This window comes from Leptodactylus fuscus, chromosome 2, assembly GCF_031893055.1.
Source record: "Leptodactylus fuscus isolate aLepFus1 chromosome 2, aLepFus1.hap2, whole genome shotgun sequence".
NCBI classification, from domain to species: domain Eukaryota; kingdom Metazoa; phylum Chordata; class Amphibia; order Anura; family Leptodactylidae; genus Leptodactylus; species Leptodactylus fuscus.
Window position 1 is genome coordinate 22338693 of NC_134266.1, and position 22591 is coordinate 22361283.

The following is a 22591-nucleotide window of genomic DNA, read 5'->3' on the forward strand; positions in this document are numbered from 1 at the left end:
GGTTTACTAATGAGCCAGTGATAGATCTGTAATTGTACACAGCAGCCAATCAGAAGGCAGAGCTGCAGTAGACTGGACCAATAATAAGAGGGGGCGTGTCTCAGTCTACAAAAGACTCCCTCTGGGCACTGAAGCTAAACTGCGGTCATGGATCACAGCTCAAGCCTAATAAAGCTAGGCTTAAAAAGCAGTATAGGAACAAGATCTGAAGATAATAAATAGCAAGTAACCATCCTCTACATCTACTGACTAACATATCATTTTTCGTCTCCTGACTGGACTGTCACTTTAATGCCATTTGTAGTCTTTTATGTATAGACGTCACAGTCTAGATGACACATTTCTAGTGTTGCATTGTCTTAACAATGGAGGACATACAGTCACCTCTTTCTTAATGACTCTTCTTTCTTTGCAGATCCTCTCCATGGGAATGATGACTGAATATTACCACTACTTCTTTACAACAATGGTAAGACTCTCTGTGTAATAAGACTTGTTATAGCCTCTTCACAGTCACTTACCACTTACAATTATCTATTGTACCATCAGTATATACTGTATACAGTGCACTGCTCATCTCCTACACCTACACTACTTAAAAAAATCCGCTATCAGATAGTTGTTTGTATGTGTCGAGTATTCACTGTCACAGTATGGTTTCAACATTGTAGCAGCCTGTGTCTGATATACTTAGTACTATAGAGGATGTCTCAGGAAACAACCCCACCCACATGCCTCGTAATGGACCTCATAAAGGGGATGTGCCGACTATGACCTTCGTCTATGAGCCATAACACTATAAGCCCACACTATAAGCCCATACTAAGGATATCCTGGATCCTTTGGCTACAAAGTGTAACGTGAAAATTTTTGAATGGCTGTGACCCTTTTAACAAAGTCCTGACCCCTTCCTGGGATGGGACACACCCCTTTTGGTGTTTGGAACACCTCTTTTTGGTGACGTGGATATTAATGTGATATAACAGGCACATGAAGTGTCCAAGGTCAACTATAATATGGCCAAAGGCCCAGCAGATGTAGGAGCATTCCTCCAACCACAGGAGATTTGGTCAATCTACTGGGACTTTGGGAGGTCTAACTTTTTTTTTTTCAGGAGTCTCCAGGTAGTAAGTAAATGCAATGACTCTTTAATTCACAAGTACTGATGAAGCACTGTACTCATTGAGGGGTGTGCCTAGAATTTTTAAGAGGGGTTTCCTCCTTCCAGGTTCAGAAATGTTGACAACTATACCACCCCACTGACTGCAAAAATTCCCTGCCCATCACCAGTTGCAAAAATTTCATCGTCCATCCTCTGTCTGCCACTGCTCTCCAGATATCCTGATGTAGTTAAGCAGTGGTACTTGTAGATGAGCGCCACCGCTCTACTGCATTGGGACTTCAGGATGGCAGAGGTCATGAAAGGTAGGGGCAACGCACTGACACTCTCCTGATGATAATGGCATAGTGTCACCAAAACCAGAATGTCACCCCAGCCCTGCAAATAGATAGGTTAGTGCAGGGCTGGGGTGATATGATGGTTCTAGTGACACTAACCTATCTATCTGCAAGGCTAGGGTGATATGCTGGTTCTGGTGACACTAACCTATCTATCTGCAGGGCTGGGGTGATATACTGGGTCTGGTCACAGTAACCTATCTATCTGCAGGGCTGGGGTGATATGCTGGTTCTGGTGACACTAACCTATCTATCTGCAGGGCTGGGGTGATATGCTGGTTCTATTGACACTAACCTATCTATCTGCAGGGCTGGGGTGATATGCTGGTTCTGGTGACAGTAACCTATCTATCTGCAGGGCTGGGGTGATATGCTGGTTCTGGTGACACTAACCTATCTATCTGCAGGGCTGGGGTGATATACTGGGTCTGGTCACAGTAACCTATCTATCTGCAGGGCTGGGGTGATATGCTGGTTCTGGTGACACTAACCTATCTATCTGCAGGGCTGGGGTGATATGCTGGTTCTATTGACACTAACCTATCTATCTGCAGGGCTGGGGTGATATGCTGGGTCTGGTCACAGTAACCTATCTATCTGCAGGGCTGGGGTGATATGCTGGTTCTGGTGACACTAACCTATCTATCTGCAGGGCTGGGGTGATATGCTGGTTCTATTGACACTAACCTATCTATCTGCAGGGCTGGGGTGATATGCTGGGTCTGGTCACAGTAACCTATCTATCTGCAGGGCTGAGGTGATATGCTGGTTCTATTGACACTAACCTATCTATCTGCAGGGCTGGGGTGATATGCTGTTTCTGGTGACACTAACCTATCTATCTGCAGGGCTGGGGTGATATGCTGTTTCTGGTGACACTAACCTATCTATCTACAGGGCTGGGGTGATATGCTGGGTCTGGTGACACTAACCTATCTATCTGCAGGACTGGGGTGATATGCTGGTTCTGGTGACACTAACCTATCTATCTGCAGGGCTGGGGTGATATTCTGGTTCTGGTGACACTAACCTATCTATCTGCAGGGCTGGGGTGAGATACTGGTTCTGGTGACAGTAACCTATCTATCTGCAGGGCTGGGGTGAGATACTGGTTCTGGTGACAGTAACCTATCTATCTGCAGGGCTGGGGTGATATACTGGTTCTGGTGATGGTAACCTATCTATCTGCAGGGCTGGGGTGATATGCTGGTTCTGGTGACACTAACCTATCTATCTGCAGGGCTGGGGTGATATGCTGGTTCTATTGACACTAACCTATCTATCTGCAGGGCTGGGGTGATATGCTGGGTCTGGTCACAGTAACCTATCTATCTGCAGGGCTGAGGTGATATGCTGGTTCTATTGACACTAACCTATATATCTGCAGGGCTGGGGTGATATGCTGTTTCTGGTGACACTAACCTATCTATCTGCAGGGCTGGGGTGAGATACTGGTTCTGGTGACAGTAACCTATCTATCTGCAGGGCTGGGGTGAGATACTGGTTCTGGTGACAGTAACCTATCTATCTGCAGGGCTGGGGTGATATACTGGTTCTGGTGACGGTAACCTATCTATCTGCAGGGCTGGGGTGATATGCTGGTTCTGGTGACACTAACCTATCTATCTGCAGGGCTGGGGTGATAAGCTGGTTCTGGTGACACTAACCTATCTATCTGCAGGGCTGGGGTGATATGCTGGTTCTGGTGACACTAACCTATCTATCTGCAGGGCTGGAGTGATATGCTGGTTCTGTTGACACTAACCTATCTATCTGCAGGGCTGGGGTGATATTCTGGGGTCTGGTGACACTAACCTATCTATCTGCGGGGCTGGGGTGATATGCTGGTTCTGGTGACAGTAACCTATCTATCTGAAGGGCTGGGGTGATATACTGGTTCTGGTGACACTAACCTATCTATCTGCAGGGCTGCGGTGATATACTGGTTCTGGTGACACTAACCTATCTATCTGCAGGGCTGGGATGATATGCTGGTTCTGGTAACACTAACCTATCTATCTGCAGGGTTGGGGTGATATGCTGGTTCTGGTGACACTAACCTATCTATCTGCAGGGCTGGGGTGATATGCTGGTTCTGGTGACACTAACCTATCTATCTGCAGGACTGGGGTGATATGCTGGTTCTGGTGACACTAACCTATCTATCTGCAGGGCTGGGGTGATATACTGGTTCTGGTGACACTAACCTATCTATCTGCAGGGCTGGGGTGATAAGCTGGTTCTGGTGACACTAACCTATCTATCTGCAGGGCTGGGGTGATATACTGGTTCTGGTGACACTAACCTATCTATCTGCAGGGCTGGGGTGATATGCTGGTTCTGTTGACACTAACCTATCTATCTGCAGGGCTGGGGTGATATGCTGGTTCTGGTGACAGTAACCTATCTATCTGCAGGGCTGGGGTGATATTCTGGGGTCTGGTGACACTAACCTATCTATCTGCGGGGCTGGGGTGATATGCTGGTTCTGGTGACAGTAACCTATTTATCTGAAGGGCTGGGGTGATATGCTGGTTCTGGTGACACTAACCTATCTATCTGCAGGGCTGGGGTGATATGCTGGTTCTGGTGACACTAACCTATCTATCTGCGGGGCTGGGGTGATATGCTGGTTCTGGTGACAGTAACCTATTTATCTGAAGGGCTGGGGTGATATGCTGGTTCTGGTGACACTAACCTATCTATCTGCAGGGCTGGGGTGATATGCTGGTTCTGGTGACACTAACCTATCTATCTGCAGGGCTGGGGTGATATGCTGGTTCTGGTGACACTAACCTATCTATCTGCAGGGCTGGGGTGATATACTGGTTCTGGTGACACTAACCTATCTATCTGCAGGGCTGGGGTGATATGCTGGTTCTGGTGACACTAACCTATCTATCTGCGGGGCTGGGGTGATATGCTGGGTCTGGTGACAGTAACCTATCTATCTGCAGGGCTGGGGTGATATACTGGTTCTGGTGACACTAACCTATCTATCTGCAGGGCTGGGGTGATATGCTGGGTCTGGTGACAGTAACCTATCTATCTGAAGGGCTGGGGTGATATACTGGTTCTGGTGACACTAACCTATCTATCTGCAGGGCTGGGGTGATATGCTGGTTCTGGTGACACTAACCTATCTATCTGCGGGGCTGGGGTGATATGCTGGGTCTGGTGACAGTAACCTATCTATCTGAAGGGCTGGGGTGATATACTGGTTCTGGTGACACTAACCTATCTATCTGCAGGGCTGGGGTGATATGCTGGGTCTGGTGACACTAACCTATCTATCTGCAGGGCTGGGGTGATATGCTGGTTCTGGTGACACTAACCTATCTATCTGCAGGGCTGGGGTGATATGCTGGTTCTGGTGACACTAACCTATCTATCTGCAGGTCTGGGGTGATATGCTGGTTCTGGTGACAGCTCCCTTTAAGTCATCAGGGATATAACTAATCTTCATCAAGCACCAAAAGAAATTCTGGAACGGTCTTCCACATTGTTGGCCAGAAGATATAATGCAGATAGCAGCAGATCGCTATATAAAGCAGCGCCCCCTGCAGTCAGGGGCCCAATCTCCATACAGTGACATTACTGAAATCCTTCTCATGTAGATAATTGGTAAAAAGTCCTTCTATTAACACCCATCTCAGAAATAACTATCCATTACCACCGTGACATTTGATTATATTAAGCGTGAAATTTTCACTTGGGCTCAGTCGTCAATCATGATTTAATGACTCCAAATTCTTTATGACTCATTATAATTATTGGATTATTTTTTCTTTTTCTGCCATTACATTCAGTGGAAGTTTCCATGCAGGAAGGATAGAGGAGCCGGTGCATGGAATGAGCCCCCTCTGGGAATAAAGACGGAGCCTTAATTCAATTCACATTCACATCCCAGAGGTCGGGGAATAACTTTCAGCTACTGTATTATATCCGTGGCCGCCCAGATCACTTTTCCATTTTCTAACTTAAAATAAATCCTGTGAGAAATTTTCAAATTATTAAGAATTTTTCATATTGAGAAATTCATTTCATTTTGATATCTGAGAAAAATAATCTATTAACCCCTCTATTTCTGAAAGCATTCTTACCTTGATGCATTATTTCCCACACCTGCCTAGAACATTTGCACATCTCCCATGCTGTATAATACTACAGTAAAGCCCTCTTGGTGCCAGTCGCTGTATAATCTCTTTGCTGGGATTGAGGAATTACAGTCTGTGATTGATTACTGACTACTGAAAATATTGCTATGGAAGGTGACTGACCCCCAAGTATGATATTGATACTAGAGACCGCGCACCCATGTTACTAAAACATAAACATAGAGGTGCATTTTATCTTTAAATGTTTATTAGAACCAGAAAAATATCAAAGACTAGTTTATAAGGCCAACCTTAAAGGGTCTCTGCCTTCAGAATCCCGTATATCACCCCAGCCCTGCAGATAGATAGGTTAGTGTCACCAGAACCAGTATATCACCCCAGCCCTGCAGATAGATAGGTTACTGTCACCAGAACCAGCATATCACCCCAGCCCTACAGATAGATAGGTTACTGTCACCAGAACCAGCATATCACCCCAGCCCTGCAGATAGATAGGTTACTGTCACCAGAACCAGCATATCACCCCAGCCCTGCAGATAGATAGGTTAGTGTCACCAGAACCAGTATATCACCCCAGCCCTGCAGATAGATAGGTTACTGTCACCAGAACCAGCATATCACCCCAGCCCTGCAGATAGATAGGTTAGTGTCACCAGAACCAGTATATCACCCCAGCCCTACAGATAGATAGGTTAGTGTCACCAGAACCAGCATATCACCCCAGTCCTGCAGATAGATAGGTTAGTGTCACCAGAACCAGTATATCACCCCAGCCCTGCAGATAGATAGGTTAGTGTCACCAGAACCAGCATATCACCCCAGCCCTGCAGATAGATAGGTTACTGTCACCTGAACCAGCATATCACCCCAGCCCTGCAGATAGATAGGTTAGTGTCACCAGAACCAGCATATCACCCCAGCCCTGCAGATAGATAGGTTACTGTCACCAGACCCAGCATATCACCCCAGCCCTGCAGATAGATAGGTTACTGTCACCAGAACCAGCATATCACCCCAGCCCTGCAGATAGATAGGTTACTGTCACCAGAACCAGCATATCACCCCAGCCCTACAGATAGATAGGTTACTGTCACCAGAACCAGCATATCACCCCAGCCCTACAGATAGATAGGTTAGTGTCACCAGAACCAGCATATCACCCCAGTCCTGCAGATAGATAGGTTAGTGTCACCAGAACCAGCATATCACCCCAGTCCTGCAGATAGATAGGTTAGTGTCACCAGAACCAGCATATCACCCCAGTCCTGCAGATAGATAGGTTAGTGTCACCAGAACCAGCATATCACCCCAGCCCTGCAGATAGATAGGTTACTGTCACCAGAACCAGTATATCACCCCAGCCCTGCAGATAGATAGGTTACGGTCACCAGAACCAGCATATCACCCCAGCCCTGCAGATAGATAGGTTACTGTCACCAGAACCAGCATATCACCCCAGCCCTACAGATAGATAGGTTACTGTCACCAGAACCAGCATATCACCCCAGCCCTGCAGATAGATAGGTTAGTATCACCAGAACCAGCATATCACCCCAGCCCTGCAGATAGATAGGTTAGTGTCACCAGACCCAGCATATCACTCCAGCCCTGCAGATAGATAGGTTAGTGTCACCAGACCCAGCATATCACCCCAGCCCTGCAGATAGATAGGTTAGTGTCACCTGAATAAAATAATTTCTTCCACTTGTGAAATCTTTGTGTGTTGAACCTTGAGCTTCCAATACAGGTCATGTGATCTAAACCTGCACTGGGGACCCTCCTCCTCCTTCGATTTCCTTTCCATTGTATTACCATATACATGTAATACCATTGAACATGGAATGGAGGGAATTGGAGGAGGGGGATGCTGGTAATGGTCATGTGATCTGATGTCAAAATTAGCCTGGAAGCCCAAGGTTCAACACATAAAGAACTCAGGCAGTAAGCAACCAAGAGTCCACAGAAAACCCCTCGACATGTGCTACAAGTGTAACTTGCATAATACACTAGGACAGAGGACCAGAAGAACAGATGTATCAGTAAAACAGCAGACACCAAAAAAAGACCAAGGGACCCCATTGATTATAATGGTGTCCATCAGATGTCCGTTCTCCTTAACTGATATCGCCGGAAGTTTTTGTCCTTCACTTACATTGCAGATTTACAGTGAACACTTTATGTTTAAGCCTCCTCAGGTTCATGTGAAGTTAGAAATCTCATTATATTTCTTGTATGATTTTCAATGACTCATGTATAATGTACCTTGTGTCTTTTCTTGCAGGACCTCTTCGCTCTTGACCTTGAGCCATACAGATACAGTGGAGTAAATATGACTGGATTCCGCCTACTTAACATTGACAATCCTCAGGTGTCTTCCGTAGTCGACAAGTGGTCTATGGAACGTCTACAAGCACCACCTAAGCCTGAGACAGGTCTTCTAGATGGAATGATGACAGTGAGTCAGATTAGAAATTCTTACCTATCATTTAGTGGATACACATTCTTGTTCATAAGTGTAGTATTATATTTAGGAAAAATCAGGAATTCAGCGGTCTAAGTTGGCCATAACTAAAACGTTAGATCATAATAGAATTACTATAATACTGCTCCTATGTACAAGAATATAACTACTATAATACTGCCCCCTATGTACAAGAATATAACTATTATAATACTACTCCTATGTACAAGAATATAACTACTATAATACTGCCCCCTATGTACAAGAATATAACTACTATAATACTGCTCCCTATGTACAAGAATATAACTACTATAATACTACCTCCTATGTACAAGAATATAACTACTATAATACTGCTCCTATGTACAAGAATATAACTACTATAATACTACTCCTATGTACAAGAATATAACTACTATAATACTACTCCTATGTACAAGAATATAACTACTATAATACTGCTCCTATGTACAAGAATATAACTACTATAATACTGCCCCCTATGTACAAGAATATAACTACTATAATACTGCCCCCTATGTACAAGAATATAACTACTATAATACTGCTCCCTATGTACAAGAATATAACTACTATAATACTACCTCCTATGTACAAGAATATAACTACTATAATACTGCTCCTATGTACAAGAATATAACTACTATAATACTACTCCTATGTACAAGAATATAACTACTATAATACTACTCCTATGTACAAGAATATAACTACTATAATACTGCCCCCTATGTACAAGAATATAACTACTATAATACTACTCCTATGTACAAGAATATAACTACTATAATATTACCTCCTATGTACAAGAATATAACTACTATAATACTACTCCTATGTACAAGACTATAACTACTATAATACTGCTCCTATGTACAACAATATAACTACTATAATACTACTCCTATGTACAAGAATATAACTACTATAATACTGCTCCTATGTATAAGAATATAACTACTATAATACTGCCCCTATAACTAGGAGCAGTATTAGGGTGCATTCACACTACTGATACGCTGCCTGATTCTGAACGTTAAAACATGTTCAGAATCAGCGCGTATAAAACAGTTCCCAATCATTTCTATGGGAGCCAGCATACGAGCGCTCCCATTGAAGTGAATGGGATGTGCTCGCGTGTACGGCTCGGAATGAGCAGAGCTAGCCGTACACGCGAGCACATCCTATTCACTTCAATGGGAGCGCTTGTAGTGAAAAAAGCAGCCCATTGATTTCAATGGGGAGCACTCGTATGCCGGCTCCCATAGAAATGAATGGGAACTGCTTTATACGCCGCTGATTCTGAACGTGTTTTAACGTTCAGAATCAGGCAGCGTATCAGTAGTGTGAATGCACCCTAATACTGCTCCTATGTACAAGAATATAACTACTATAATACTGCTCCTATGTACAAGAATATAACTACTATAATACTGCTCCTATGTACAAGAATATAACTACTATAATACTGCCCCCTATGTACAAGAATATAACTACTATAATACTGCTCCCTATGTACAAGAATATAACTACTATAATATTACCTCCTATGTACAAGAATATAACTACTATAATACTACTCCTATGTACAAGACTATAACTACTATAATACTGCTCCTATGTACATGAATATAACTACTATAATACTACTCCTATGTACAAGAATATAACTACTATAATACTACTCCTATGTACAAGAATATAACTACTATAATACTACTCCTATGTACAAGACTATAACTACTATAATACTGCTCCTATGTACATGAATATAACTACTATAATACTACTCCTATGTACAAGAATATAACTACTATAATACTACTCCTATGTACAAGAATATAACTACTATAATACTGCTCCTATGTACAAGAATATAACTACTATAATACTTCTCCTATGTACAAGAATATAACTACTATAATACTGTTCCTATGTACAAGAATATAACTACTATAATACTGCTCCTATGTACAAGAATATAACTACTATAATACTGCCCCCTATGTACAAGAATATAACTACTATAATACTGCTCCCTATGTACAAGAATATAACTACTATAATACTGCCCCCTATATACAAGAATATAACTACTATAATACTACTCCTATGTACAAGAATATAACTACTATAATACTTCTCCTATATACAAGAATATAACTACTATAATACAGCTCCTATGTACAAGAATATAACTACTATAATACTGCTCCTATGTACAAGAATATAACTACTATAATACTACTCCTATGTACAAGAATATAACTACTATAATACTGCTCCTATGTACAAGAATATAACTACTATAATACTGCCCTCTATGTACAAGAATATAACTACTATAATACTACTCCTATGTACAAGAATATAACTACTATAATACTACTCCTATGTACAAGAATATAACTACTATAATACTACTCCTATGTACAAGAATATAACTACTATAATACTGCTCCTATGTACAAGAATATAACTACTATAATACTACCTCCTATATACAAGAATATAACTACTATAATACTACCTCCTGTGTACAAGAATATAACTACTATAATACTGCTCCTATGTACAAGAATATAACTACTATAATACTACTATGTACAAGAATATAACTACTATAATACTACTCCTATGTACAAGAATATAACTACTATAATACTGTCCCTATGTACAAGAATATAACTACTATAATACTGCTCCTATGTACAAGAATATAACTACTATAATACTGCTCCTATGTACAAGAATGTAACTACTATAATACTGCCCCCTATGTACAAGAATATAACTACTATAATACTGCTCCTATGCACAAGAATATAACTACTATAATACTACACCTATGTACAAGAATATAACTACTATAATACTGTCCCTATGTACAAGAATATAACTACTATAATACTGCTCCTATGTACAAGAATATAACTACTATAATACTGCTCCTATGTACAAGAATGTAACTACTATAATACTGCCCCCTATGTACAAGAATATAACTACTATAATACTGCTCCTATGCACAAGAATATAACTACTATAATACTACACCTATGTACAAGAATATAACTACTATAATACTGCTCCTATGTACAGGAATCTGAGAAGTCTGGCATTATTGGACTCTTTAGCCCTGATCTGTTATGTGAGAAGTCTTCTATAGTCTCTGACATAAAAGGTCGCCCTGTTTTTCCTTCCTTGCTTTTAAGTCCCGCCATCCCCCCATACCATTGTACCTTCTCTAGGAGTCTTTCATCTTCTCTCATCACTTTATCTCCTCTCTTTATGCCTGGCTTTACTTTTACTCTGTTTTACCGCCATCTGTATTAGCGAGATGATGATAAAAGAAAAATCCCAACAATGCGTAAACAAGGCTTCATTTAAAAATTGCAGTGACATGAAAATATTGTGGCTGTGGCGGCATTATTTCCAGTTTAGGGATTGATTAATGGTTTTGTGCATCTGTTGTGCTGGGATGATAATGAGGTCTCAGATTCACACAAACGTCCCATGTCTACAGCCCTAATAAACATGTCATTATTAACTGTCTGTGCTGCACTAGGACTGGGTCACTGACAAATTACATTAATCCGGAATCTCTGTAACCCCAGAGTTAGGATTACAGAGGTGTGCAAAAGTTTTAGGCATGGAGTGCTGCTAAGGAAGAATGTTTTCAGAAATAGAAGGGTTAATCATTTATTTTTGTCAATGAACAAAATGATGTAATTAATGGAAAGAGAAATGTAAATCCCATCAATATTTGGTGTGACCTTTGCCCTTTGCCTTTCATCAGTTCTTCTCGGTACTTGCAGACAGTTTTTAGCCGGACTGGGCAGGGAGGTTGTTCCCGCCGCCATCTTGGAGAACTAAGCACAGATCTTCTGTGGATGTAGGCTTGTCCAGTCCGTCTGTCTCTTCATGTCATTCCAGACAGATTGGATGATGTTGAGATCAGGGCTCTATCTGTGGGGGTCGGATCACTTCCAGGACTCCTCCTCCAAAGGGTAAAGGTCACACCAAATATTGATGGGATTTGCAGTTCTCTTTTCTTCATTCACTTCATTTTGTTATTTGGAACCAGACAAGTGCAAAACTTAATAATAATGTGAGATGGGGCCAGTCTCTAAAAGCTAAACAAGTTCCTCTTTAAGATATTGTAAGGTAATGTCAGGTCATCTTTAGAGATGAGCGAACACTAAAATGTTCGAGGTTCGAAATTCGATTCGAACAGCCGCTCAATGTTCGTGTGTTCGAATGGGTTTCGAACCCCATTATAGTCTATGGGGAACAGATACTCGTTAAGGGGGAAACCCAAATCCGTGTCTGGAGGGTCACCAAGTCCACTATGACACCCCAGGAAATGATGCCAACACCTCTGGAATGACACTGGGACAGCAGGGGAAGCATGTCTGGGGGCATCTAACACACCAAAGACCCTCTATTACCCCAACATCACAGCCTAACAACTACACACTTTACACACTCAATACCACCTCTCTGACAGTAGGAAAACACCTTGAAACATGTGTATTTGGCACTTGCAGTGAGGAGAGCTTGTCACCAGCAGTGAATTTGGCCCTTGTAGTAAGTTGAGGTTGGCACCAACATTTGTTTTGAAAATCAGGGTGGATTGAGCCTCTAACCAGCAGAGTTTGGGCAAATTCATGGTGGAGGGAGCCTCTAAACACCCCAGTTTGGACCAATTCATGGTGGAGGGAGCCTCTAAAAACCCCAGTTTGGACCAATTCATGGTGGAGGGAGCCTCTAACCAGCCCAGTGTGGGCAAATTCATGGTGGAGGGAGCCTCTAAAAAACCCAGTTTGGACCAATTCATGGTGGAGGGAGCCTCTAACCAGCCCAGTTTGGGCAAATTCATGGTGGAGGGAGCCTCTAAAAAACCCAGTTTGGACCAATTCATGGTGGAGGGAGCCTCTAACCAGCCCAGTTTGGGCAAATTCATGGTGGAGGGAGCCTCTAAAAAACCCAGTTTGGACCAATTCATGGTGGAGGGAGCCTCTAAACACCCCAGTTTGGACCAATTCATGGTGGAGGGAGCCTCTAAAAACCCCAGTTTGGACCAATTCATGGTGGAGGGAGCCTCTAACCAGCCCAGTGTGGGCAAATTCATGGTGGAGGGAGCCTCTAAAAAACCCAGTTTGGACCAATTCATGGTGGAGGGAGCCTCTAACCAGCCCAGTTTGGGCAAATTCATGGTGGAGGGAGCCTCTAAAAAACCCAGTTTGGACCAATTCATGGTGGAGGGAGCCTCTAACCAGCCCAGTTTGGGCAAATTCATGGTGGAGGGAGCCTCTAAAAAACCCAGTTTGGACCAATTCATGGTGGAGGGAGCCTCTAACCAGCCCAGTTTGGGCAAATTCATGGTGGAGGGAGCCTCTAAAAAACCCAGTTTGGACCAATTCATGGTGGAGGGAGCCTCTAACCAGCCCAGTTTGGGCAAATTCATGGTGGAGGGAGCCTCTAAACAGCCCAGTTTGGGCAAATTCATGGTGGAGGGAGCCTCTAACCAGCCCAGTTTGGACCAATTAATGGTGGAGGGAGCCTCTAACCAGCCCAGTTTGGACCAATTAATGGTGGAGGGAGCCTCTAACCAGCCCAGTTTGGACCAATTAATGGTGGAGGGAGCCTCTAACCAGCCCAGTTTGGACCAATTAATGGTGGAGGGAGCCTCTAACCACCCCAGTTTGGACCAATTCATGGTGGAGGGAGCCTCTAAACAGCCAAGTTTGGACCAATTCATGGTGGAGGGAGCCTCTAAAAACCCCAGTTTGGACCAATTCATGGTGGAGGGAGCCTCTAACCAGCCCAGTTTGGGCAAATTCATGGTGGAGGGAGCCTCTAAACAGCCCAGTTTGGGCAAATTCATGGTGGAGGGAGCCTCTAAAAAACCCAGTTTGGACCAATTCATGGTGGAGGGAGCCTCTAACCAGCCCAGTTTGGGCAAATTCATGGTGGAGGGAGCCTCTAAAAAACCCAGTTTGGACCAATTCATGGTGGAGGGAGCCTCTAACCAGCCCAGTTTGGGCAAATTCATGGTGGAGGGAGCCTCTAAAAAACCCAGTTTGGACCAATTTATGGTGGAGGGAGCCTCTAAACAGCCAAGTTTGGACCAATTCATGGTGGAGGGAGCCTCTAAAAACCCCAGTTTGGACCAATTCATGGTGGAGGGAGCCTCTAACCAGCCCAGTTTGGGCAAGTTCATGGTGGAGGGAGCCTCTAAACAGCCCAGTTTGGGCAAATTCATGGTGGAGGGAGCCTCTAAACAGCCCAGTTTGGGCAAATTCATGGTGGAGGGAGCCTCTAAAAACCCCAGTTTGGACCAATTCATGGTGGAGGGAGCCTCTAAAAACCCCAGTTTGGACCAATTCATGGTGGAGGGAGCCTCTAAAAAACCCAGTTTGGACCAATTCATGGTGGAGGGAGCCTCTAAACAGCCCAGTTTGGGCAAATTCATGGTGGAGGGAGCCTCTAAAAACCCCAGTTTGGACCAATTCATGGTGGAGGGAGCCTCTAAAAACCCCAGTTTGGACCAATTCATGGTGGAGGGAGCCTCTAAAAACCCCAGTTTGGACCAATTCATGGTGGAGGGAGCCTCTAAAAAACCCAGTTTGGACCAATTCATGGTGGAGGGAGCCTCTAACCAGCCCAGTTTGGACCAATTCATGGTGGAGGGAGCCTCTAAAAACCCCAGTTTGGACCAATTCATGGTGGAGGGAGCCTCTAAACAGCCCAGTTTGGACCAATTCATGGTGGAGGGAGCCTCTAAAAACCCCAATTTGGACCAATTCATGGTGGAGGGAGCCTCTAACCAGCCCAGTTTGGACCAATTCATGGTGGAGGGAGCCTCTAAGCAGCCCAGTTTGGGCAAATTCATGGTGGAAGGAGCCTCTAAAAACCCCAATTTGGACCAATTCATGGTGGAGGGAGCCTCTAAACAGCCCAGTTTTGGCAAATTCATGGTGGAGGGAGCCTCTAAAAACCCCAGTTTGGACCAATTCATGGTGGAGGGAGCCTCTAACCAGCCCAGTTTGGGCAAATTCATGGTGGAGGGAGCCTCTAACCAGCAGAGTTGTGGGAAAGCAGGGTGGAGGGAGCCTCTAACCAGCAGAGTTGGTGGAAATCAGGGTGGAGGGAGCCTCTAACCAGCAGAGTTGGGGGAAATCATGTTGGAGGGAGCCTAGTATTAGCAGAATTGTGCAACGCTTATGGTGGATGAGTATGAGGATGCGGAGGAATTGGAGAGGTTGAGTACAGACATGGAGTTTCATGTTGGGGTGCTTTACACAGGTGGGCACAAAAATGAAGGCTCTATCCAGTGGTGGTTCATTTTTATCAAAGTGAGCCGGTCGGCACTCTCAGCTGACAGACGGGTGCGCTTGTCAGTGATGATGCCACCGGCTGCACTGAACACCCTCTCAGATAGGACGCTGGCGGCAGGACAGGACAGCACCTCCAAGGCATATAGGGCAAGTTCAAGCCACAGGTCCAACTTCGACACCCAATACGTGTAGGGCGCAGAGGGGTCGGAGAGGACAGGGCTGTGGTCGGAAAGGTATTCCCGCAACATGCGCCTATACTTCTCACGCCTGGTGACACTAGGACCCTCCGTGGCGGCACTTTGGCGAGGGGGTGCCATCAAGGTGTCCCAGACCTTAGACAGTGTGCCCCTCGTTTGTGTGGACCGGTGAGAACTTGGTCGCCTACTGGAGGAACTGCCCTCCCTGCCGCCAACGTCACATGCTGGAAACATCTCCATCATATTCTGCACCAATTGCCTGTGGCAAGCATTGATGCGATTGGCCCTCCCCTCTACCGGAATAAAAGACGAGATGTTGTTTTTATACCGGGGGTCAAGGATAGCAAAGATCCAGTACTGGTTGTCCTCCATGATTTTGACAATACGCTTGTCGGTTGTAAAGCACCCCAACATGAACTCAGCCATGTCTGCCACAGTGTTAGTTGGCATGACTCCTCTGGCCCCACCGGAAAGTTCAATCTCCATTTCCTCCTCATCCTCCATGTCTACCCATCCGCGCTGCAACAATGGGACGATTCGAAGTTGCCCGGAAGCCTCCTGTATCACCATCACATCATCGGACAACTCTTCTTCCTCCTCCTCCTCCTCCTCCTCCTCCTCCATTAAACGCAGTGAAGCGGACAGATGTGTGGACCTACTCTCCAGCTGTGACGGATCGGATGCTATCCCTAACTCCTCTGTGTGATCTGAGTTATCCCTGATGTCAATCAGGGATTCTCTCAGAACACACAAGAGCGGGATTGTAAGGCTCACCATCGCATCCTCAGAGCTCACCCTCCTTGTGGACTCCTCAAAGACCCGTAGGATGTCACAAAGGTCTCTCATCCATGGCCACTCATGGATGTGAAACTGAGGCAGCTGACTTTGTGGCACCCTAGGGTTTTGTAGCTGGTATTCCATCAAAGGTCTCTGCTGCTCAACCACTCTATTCAACATCTGAAACGTTGAGTTCCAGCGTGTGGGGACGTCGCACAAAAGCCGGTGTTGTGGCACATGCAGGCGTTGCTGGAGAGATTTTAAGCTAGCAGCGGCTACTGTCGACTTGCGAAAGTGGGCGCACATGCGCCGCACTTTCACCAGTAGCTCTGGAACATTGGGGTAGCTCTTTAGGAAACGTTGCACCACTAGGTTGAAGACGTGGGCCAGGCATGGAACATGTTGGAGTCCGGCAAGCTCCAGAGCTGCTACCAGGTTCCGGCCGTTATCACAAACGACCATGCCTGGGCCCAGGTGCAGCGGCTCAAACCATATTGCCGTCTCATCGAGGAGGGCATCCCTCACCTCGGAGGCAGTGTGCTGTCTGTCCCCCAAGCTGATCAGCTTCAGCACAGCCTGCTGACGTCTACCAACGCCAGTGCTGCAACGTTTCCAACTCGTAGCTGGGGTCAATCTAACAGCGGAGGAGGAGGCGGTGGCGGAGGAGGAGGCGGTGGCGGAGGAGGAGGCGGTAGAGGAGGAGGAGGAGGGGGGTGTTCTTCTCGTGTCCCTGCCAGGAATGTTAGGCGGGGAGACGAGGTACACCGGGCCAGTTTGGGAAGCAGTCCCAGCCTCAACTACATTCACCCAGTGTGCCGTCAGTGAAATGTAGCGTCCCTGTCCGCATGCACTTGTCCACGCGTCGGTGGTCAAGTGGACCTTTGTGCAAAGCGCGGAACTAAGGGCCCGCCTGATGTTGAGTGACACGTGCTGGTGCAAGGCGGGGACGGCACACCGGGAGAAGTAGTGACGGCTAGGGACGGCATAGCGAGGTGCCGCAGTTGCCATCAGGCCCAGGAAGGCGGGAGTTTCAACAAGCCGGAACGCCAACATCTCCTGGGCCAGCAGTTTAGCGATGTTGGCGTTCAAGGCTTGCGCGTGTGGGTGGTTAGCAGTGTATTTCTGCCGCCGCTCCAATGTCTGAGAGATGGTGGGTTGTTGTAAAGAAACGCCTGATGGTGCCTTTGATGGTGCAGGAGAAGGAGATAAGACAGGACCAGGGGAGGATGAGGTAGAAGTCAACAAAGTGGCGGAGGCAGATGAAGTGGTGTCCTGGCTCGTCCTCTGGAGTGCATCGCCAGCACAGTCAGCAGTGGCAGTGGCAGAGGCAGAGGCAGTGGCAGAGGCAGTGGCAGTGGCGTGAACGGCAGGCGGCCTTTGTCCTGCCGTTGCTGCCTGCCACTGATTCCAGTGCTTGGATTCCAAATGACGGCGCATTGAAGTGGTGGACAGGTTGCTCTTCTCAGAGCCCCTAATCAATTTCGAGAGGCAAATTGTGCAGACAACACTATATCTGTCCTCGGCGCATTCCTTGAAAAAACTCCACACCTTCGAGAAACGTGCCCTCGAGGTGGGAGTTTTTCGGGGCTGGGTACGAACTGGAACATCTTGGGAGATTCCGGGTGTGGCCTGGCTTCGCCTAAGCTGCTGACCTCTGCCTCTGCCTCTAGCTACCCTTTTTGGTGCTGCACCTGCCTCAACATCCACACTACTTTCCCCGCTTGACATCCCCCCTGTCCAGGTCGGGTCAGTGTCCTCATCATCCACCACTTCCTCTTCCAACTCCTGTCTCATCTCCTCCTCCCGCACAATGCGCCGGTCAACTGGATGCCCTGACGGCAACTGCGTCACATCATCGTCGATGAGGGTGGGTTGCTGGTCATCCACCACCAAATCGAACGGAGATGGAGGAGACTCTAGTGTTTGAGCATCTGGACACAGATGCTCCTCTGTTAGGTTCGTGGAATCGTGACGTGGAGAGGCAGGTTGAGGGACAATGAAAGGAGCGGAGAACAGCTCTGGGGAGCAGGGACAGTTTGGGTTATTGTTCTGTAAAGCTTCGGAATTTTGGGAGGAAGGAAGACAAGACTGTTGGGTAATAGGAGGAGAGGAGGCAGAGTCTGACTGGCTGCTGGACAATGTGCTGTAAGCGTTCTCTGACAGCCATTGCAAGACCTGTTCCTGGTTCTCGGGCCTACTAAGGTTTGTACCCTGCAGTTTAGTTAATGTGGCAAGCAACCCTGGCACTGTGGAGTGGCGCAATGCTTGCTGCCCCACAGGAGTAGGCACGGGACGCCCTGTGGCTTCACTGCTACCTTGCTCCCCAGAACCATTCCCCCGACCTCGCCCACGGCCTCGTCCACGTCCCTTTCCGGGAGCCTTGCGCATTTTGAATTCCTAGTTAGAAATTGGCACTGTATACCAGTAGTAAAAATTGTGGGTGCACGTAACCCCCATATATTCTTTGAATTCCCAGTCAGACAATGGCACTATATACCAGTATTAAAAATTGTGGGTGCACATAACCCCCATATATTCTTTGAATTCCCAGTCAGACAATGGCACTGTATACCAGTATTAAAAATTGTGGGTGCACATAACCCCCATATATTCTTTGAATTCCCAGTGAGACAATGGCACTGTATAGCAGTAGCAAAAATTGTGGGTGCACGTCACCCCAATATATTCTTTGAATTCCCAGTCAGACAATGGCACTGTATACCAGTAGTAAAAATTGTGGGTGCACATAACCCCCATATATTCTTTGAATTCCCAGTCAGACAATGGCACTGTATACCAGTATTAAAAATTGTGGGTGCACATAACCCCCATATATTCTTTGAATTCCCAGTGAGACAATGGAACTGTATACCAGTATTAAAAATTGTGGGTGCACATAACCCCCATATATTCTTTGAATTCCCAGTCAGACAATGGCACTGTATACCAGTAGTAAAAATTGTGGGTGCACATAACCCCAATATATTCTTTTAATTCCCAGTCAGACAATGGCACTGTATACCAGTATTAAAAATTGTGGGTGCACATAACCCCCATATATTCTTTGAATTCCCAGTCAGACAATGGCACTGTATACCAGTATTAAAAATTGTGGGTGCACATAACCCCCTTATATTCTTTGAATTCCCAGTCAGACAATGGCACTGTATACCAGTAGTAAAAATTGTGGGTGCACATAACCCCCTTATATTCTTTGAATTCCCAGTCAGACAATGGCACTGTATACCAGTAGTAAAAATTGTGGGTGCACATAACCCCAATATATTCTTTGAATTCCCAGTCAGACAATGGCACTGTATACCAGTATTAAAAATTGTGGGTGCACATAACCCCCATATATTCTTTGAATTCCCAGTGAGACAATGGAACTGTATAGCAGTATTAAAAATTGTGGGTGCACGTAACCCCCATATATTCTTTGAATTCCCAGTCAGACAATGGCACTATATGGCAGTAGCAAGAAATGAGGGTATTTGTATTCCCAATATATTCTTTGAATTCCCAGTCAGACAATGGCACTGTATACCAGTAGTAAAAATTGTGGGTGCACGTAACCACAATATATTCTTTGAATTACCAGTCAGAAACTGGCACTATATGGCAGTAGCAAGAAATGAGGGTATTTATAACCCCAATATATTCTTTGAATTCCCAGTCAGACAATGGCACTGTATACCAGTAGTAAAAATTGTGGGTGCACGTAACCCCAATATATTCTTTGAATTACCAGTCAGAAACTGGCACTATATGGCAGTAGCAAGAAATGAGGGTATTTGTATTCCCAATATATTCTTTGAATTCCCAGTCAGACAATGGCACTGTATACCAGTAGTAAAAATTGTGGGTGTATATAGCCCCAATTCTATTGCTAGGGGACTTGCAGGGTATTTCTGGGGTGAAGGTGGGGGGGCACACCGTTGGAACGGGTATCGGGGGTATATATCGGGTGTACGGGAATACACTGACAGTGTATTCCATTCAGGATCCTGGGAAAGCTGGGTTGCGGCGATTGAGCCCGTCAGTGCCACGTTACACTGACAAGCTTCTCCCTGGAATTTAGCTCTTACAAGAGCTGTTGTGGTTGTCTTCTCCTTCCTATCCTAGCCTGTCCCTGCCTACCCAGAATCTAACCCCTAGCTAGCTGGACGGAAACCTCCGTCCTCGGTGAATTGCAAGCTCAGAATGACGCGAACCTGGGTGGCGCTGTTCTTTTAAATTAGAGGTCACATGTTTTCGGCAGCCAATGGGTTTTGCCTACTTTTCTCAACGTCACCGGTGTCGTAGTTCCTGTCCCACCTACCCTGCGCTGTTATTGGAGCAAAAAAGGCGCCAGGGAAGGTGGGAGGGGAATCGAGTAATGGCGCACTTTACCACGCGGTGTTCGATTCGATTCGAACATGCCGAACAGCCTAATATCCGATCGAACATGAGTTCGATAGAACACTGTTCGCTCATCTCTAGTCATCTTCTCCCACTGGATCGGTGATAACTTCTACATTGGTGGAGATCCAACCACTGGATCCCTCACTGACTGCCAAAACAACGGTCCCATGTCCCCTCTTCTCCCTAGCACCAGACCAAGGCCAAGAGGAGAATAACCAAGTGGTGGTCGCACATGTACTCCATTCAACTTTTATGGGACATCCATGTACTATTCTCAACTTGTCCCACAATGATCCGGTAAAGAGGGGCTACAAGCTTTGGATGTAGGAAGCCCGGGGTAAAGGGGTTTAGAAAAAGATGGCATTAGTCATTGGGCTTGGCCTCTACAACACAAGCCTTATAGTGTGACCAAAATCATTAGATGAACATTGGCCAAAGCTGATTTTGACCACCATGTATGGTGTGGTCCTGACTTACTCCTGATGACAGATGTCCTACAGGTCAAACATATCACCAGCTTGAGCGCAGTTCAGGACTAGTGGTGTTACATCTGATAACCTCCATGACATCCTCCAAATACTTGAGGCACTGGCATCCTAATTACATCATGGAAGCCAGATTTGCATATTCTTCCCATGTTCCTTTGCAGTGGAGCGCTCATGGCTTAATAAGACTCCACACACCTATCTGGTGGTCTCTCCCTATGGAGTAACGATATCCCCTCAATCCTCCAAAGTGTGAATGATACATCACAGATGTCTAACAAGTAACTAACTCTCTGTGTTCCGTTTCGATGCTTCGCCTTGACTGGTTACTTGTAAAGAACCTTTGCTAATGCTCAAGCTTTGCCAATGACACTTCCCTTAGGCCCGTAAAAGGGAGTCTTGTTCAGGATTTTAAAGGGATTCTACCATTAAAACACTTTTTTTTCTAGGTAACACGTCTCCTACCTTTGGAAGCTATCTCCGCCGCGCCGTTCGTTCGAAATACCGGTTTGTACCGGTATGCTAATTAGTTCTCTCGCAGCGATGGGGGCGTCCCCCAGCACAGGTGATGCGATGGGGGCGTCCCCATTGCTGCTCGAAAACCGATTCCAGCGCTGCCTCTATCTTCTTCTGCATCCTCCCCTTCCTTCTTCGGCTTGACGTCGGACGCCTGCGCAGTACGCTCTGTTCGGCGAACTTCGACGAACGTACTGCGCATGCCCACGGCCATAGTGCCGACACCGCAAGTTCGCCGAACAGAGCGTACTGTGCAGGTGTCCGACGTCAAGCCAAAGAAGGAAGGGGAGGATGCAGAAGAAGATAGAGACGGTTTTCGAGCAGCAATGGGGACGCCCCCATTGCATCTCCTGAGCTGGGGCCCGCCCCCATCACTGCGAGAGAACTAATTAGCATACCGGTACAAACCGGTATTTCAAACGAACGGCGCGGCAGAGATCACTTCCAAAGGTATTAGACAAATAGCCTTTCTAAAGGCTATTCCGACGTGTTACCTAGAAAAAAAAGTTTTTTAATGGTGGAACCCCTTTAAGCAAACTCAGAGTGGTTGACAAAAAACCCCAAAAAGACATAATCCCCTATCCCCAATGCTCCATGGTCCAGTCTAGGTCCCTTTCCCTCCTGTCCCATGGGCTCACATGACTCCTGAAACCAATCACTGGTCCCAACTACGCCTGTTGATGTCCCTCACATACGACTACCTAGTAGACAGGGGCCCGCACTACACGCCAGTATGACAGCTATATCTATATCATTGGGCCCAACTTCAGTATTTTTGAACTTTTCATTTCCTTTGTGATATTTTCTT

At 45.8% G+C, this 22591-nt stretch overlaps 1 protein-coding gene across 7 annotated transcripts in view; it reads left to right on the top strand.

Annotated features, from left to right (window-relative positions):
* GRIK1 (glutamate ionotropic receptor kainate type subunit 1) overlaps window positions 1-22591 on the top strand; it is a 266952-nt gene that overhangs the window by 167009 nt on the left and 77352 nt on the right. For all 7 annotated transcript variants that reach the window (XM_075263453.1, XM_075263457.1, XM_075263454.1 and 4 more), the window contains exons 5-6: window positions 416-469; window positions 7858-8031. In XM_075263453.1, coding sequence (XP_075119554.1) covers window positions 416-469; window positions 7858-8031 — 228 coding nt within the window. The remainder of the gene's footprint in view (window positions 1-415; window positions 470-7857; window positions 8032-22591) is intronic.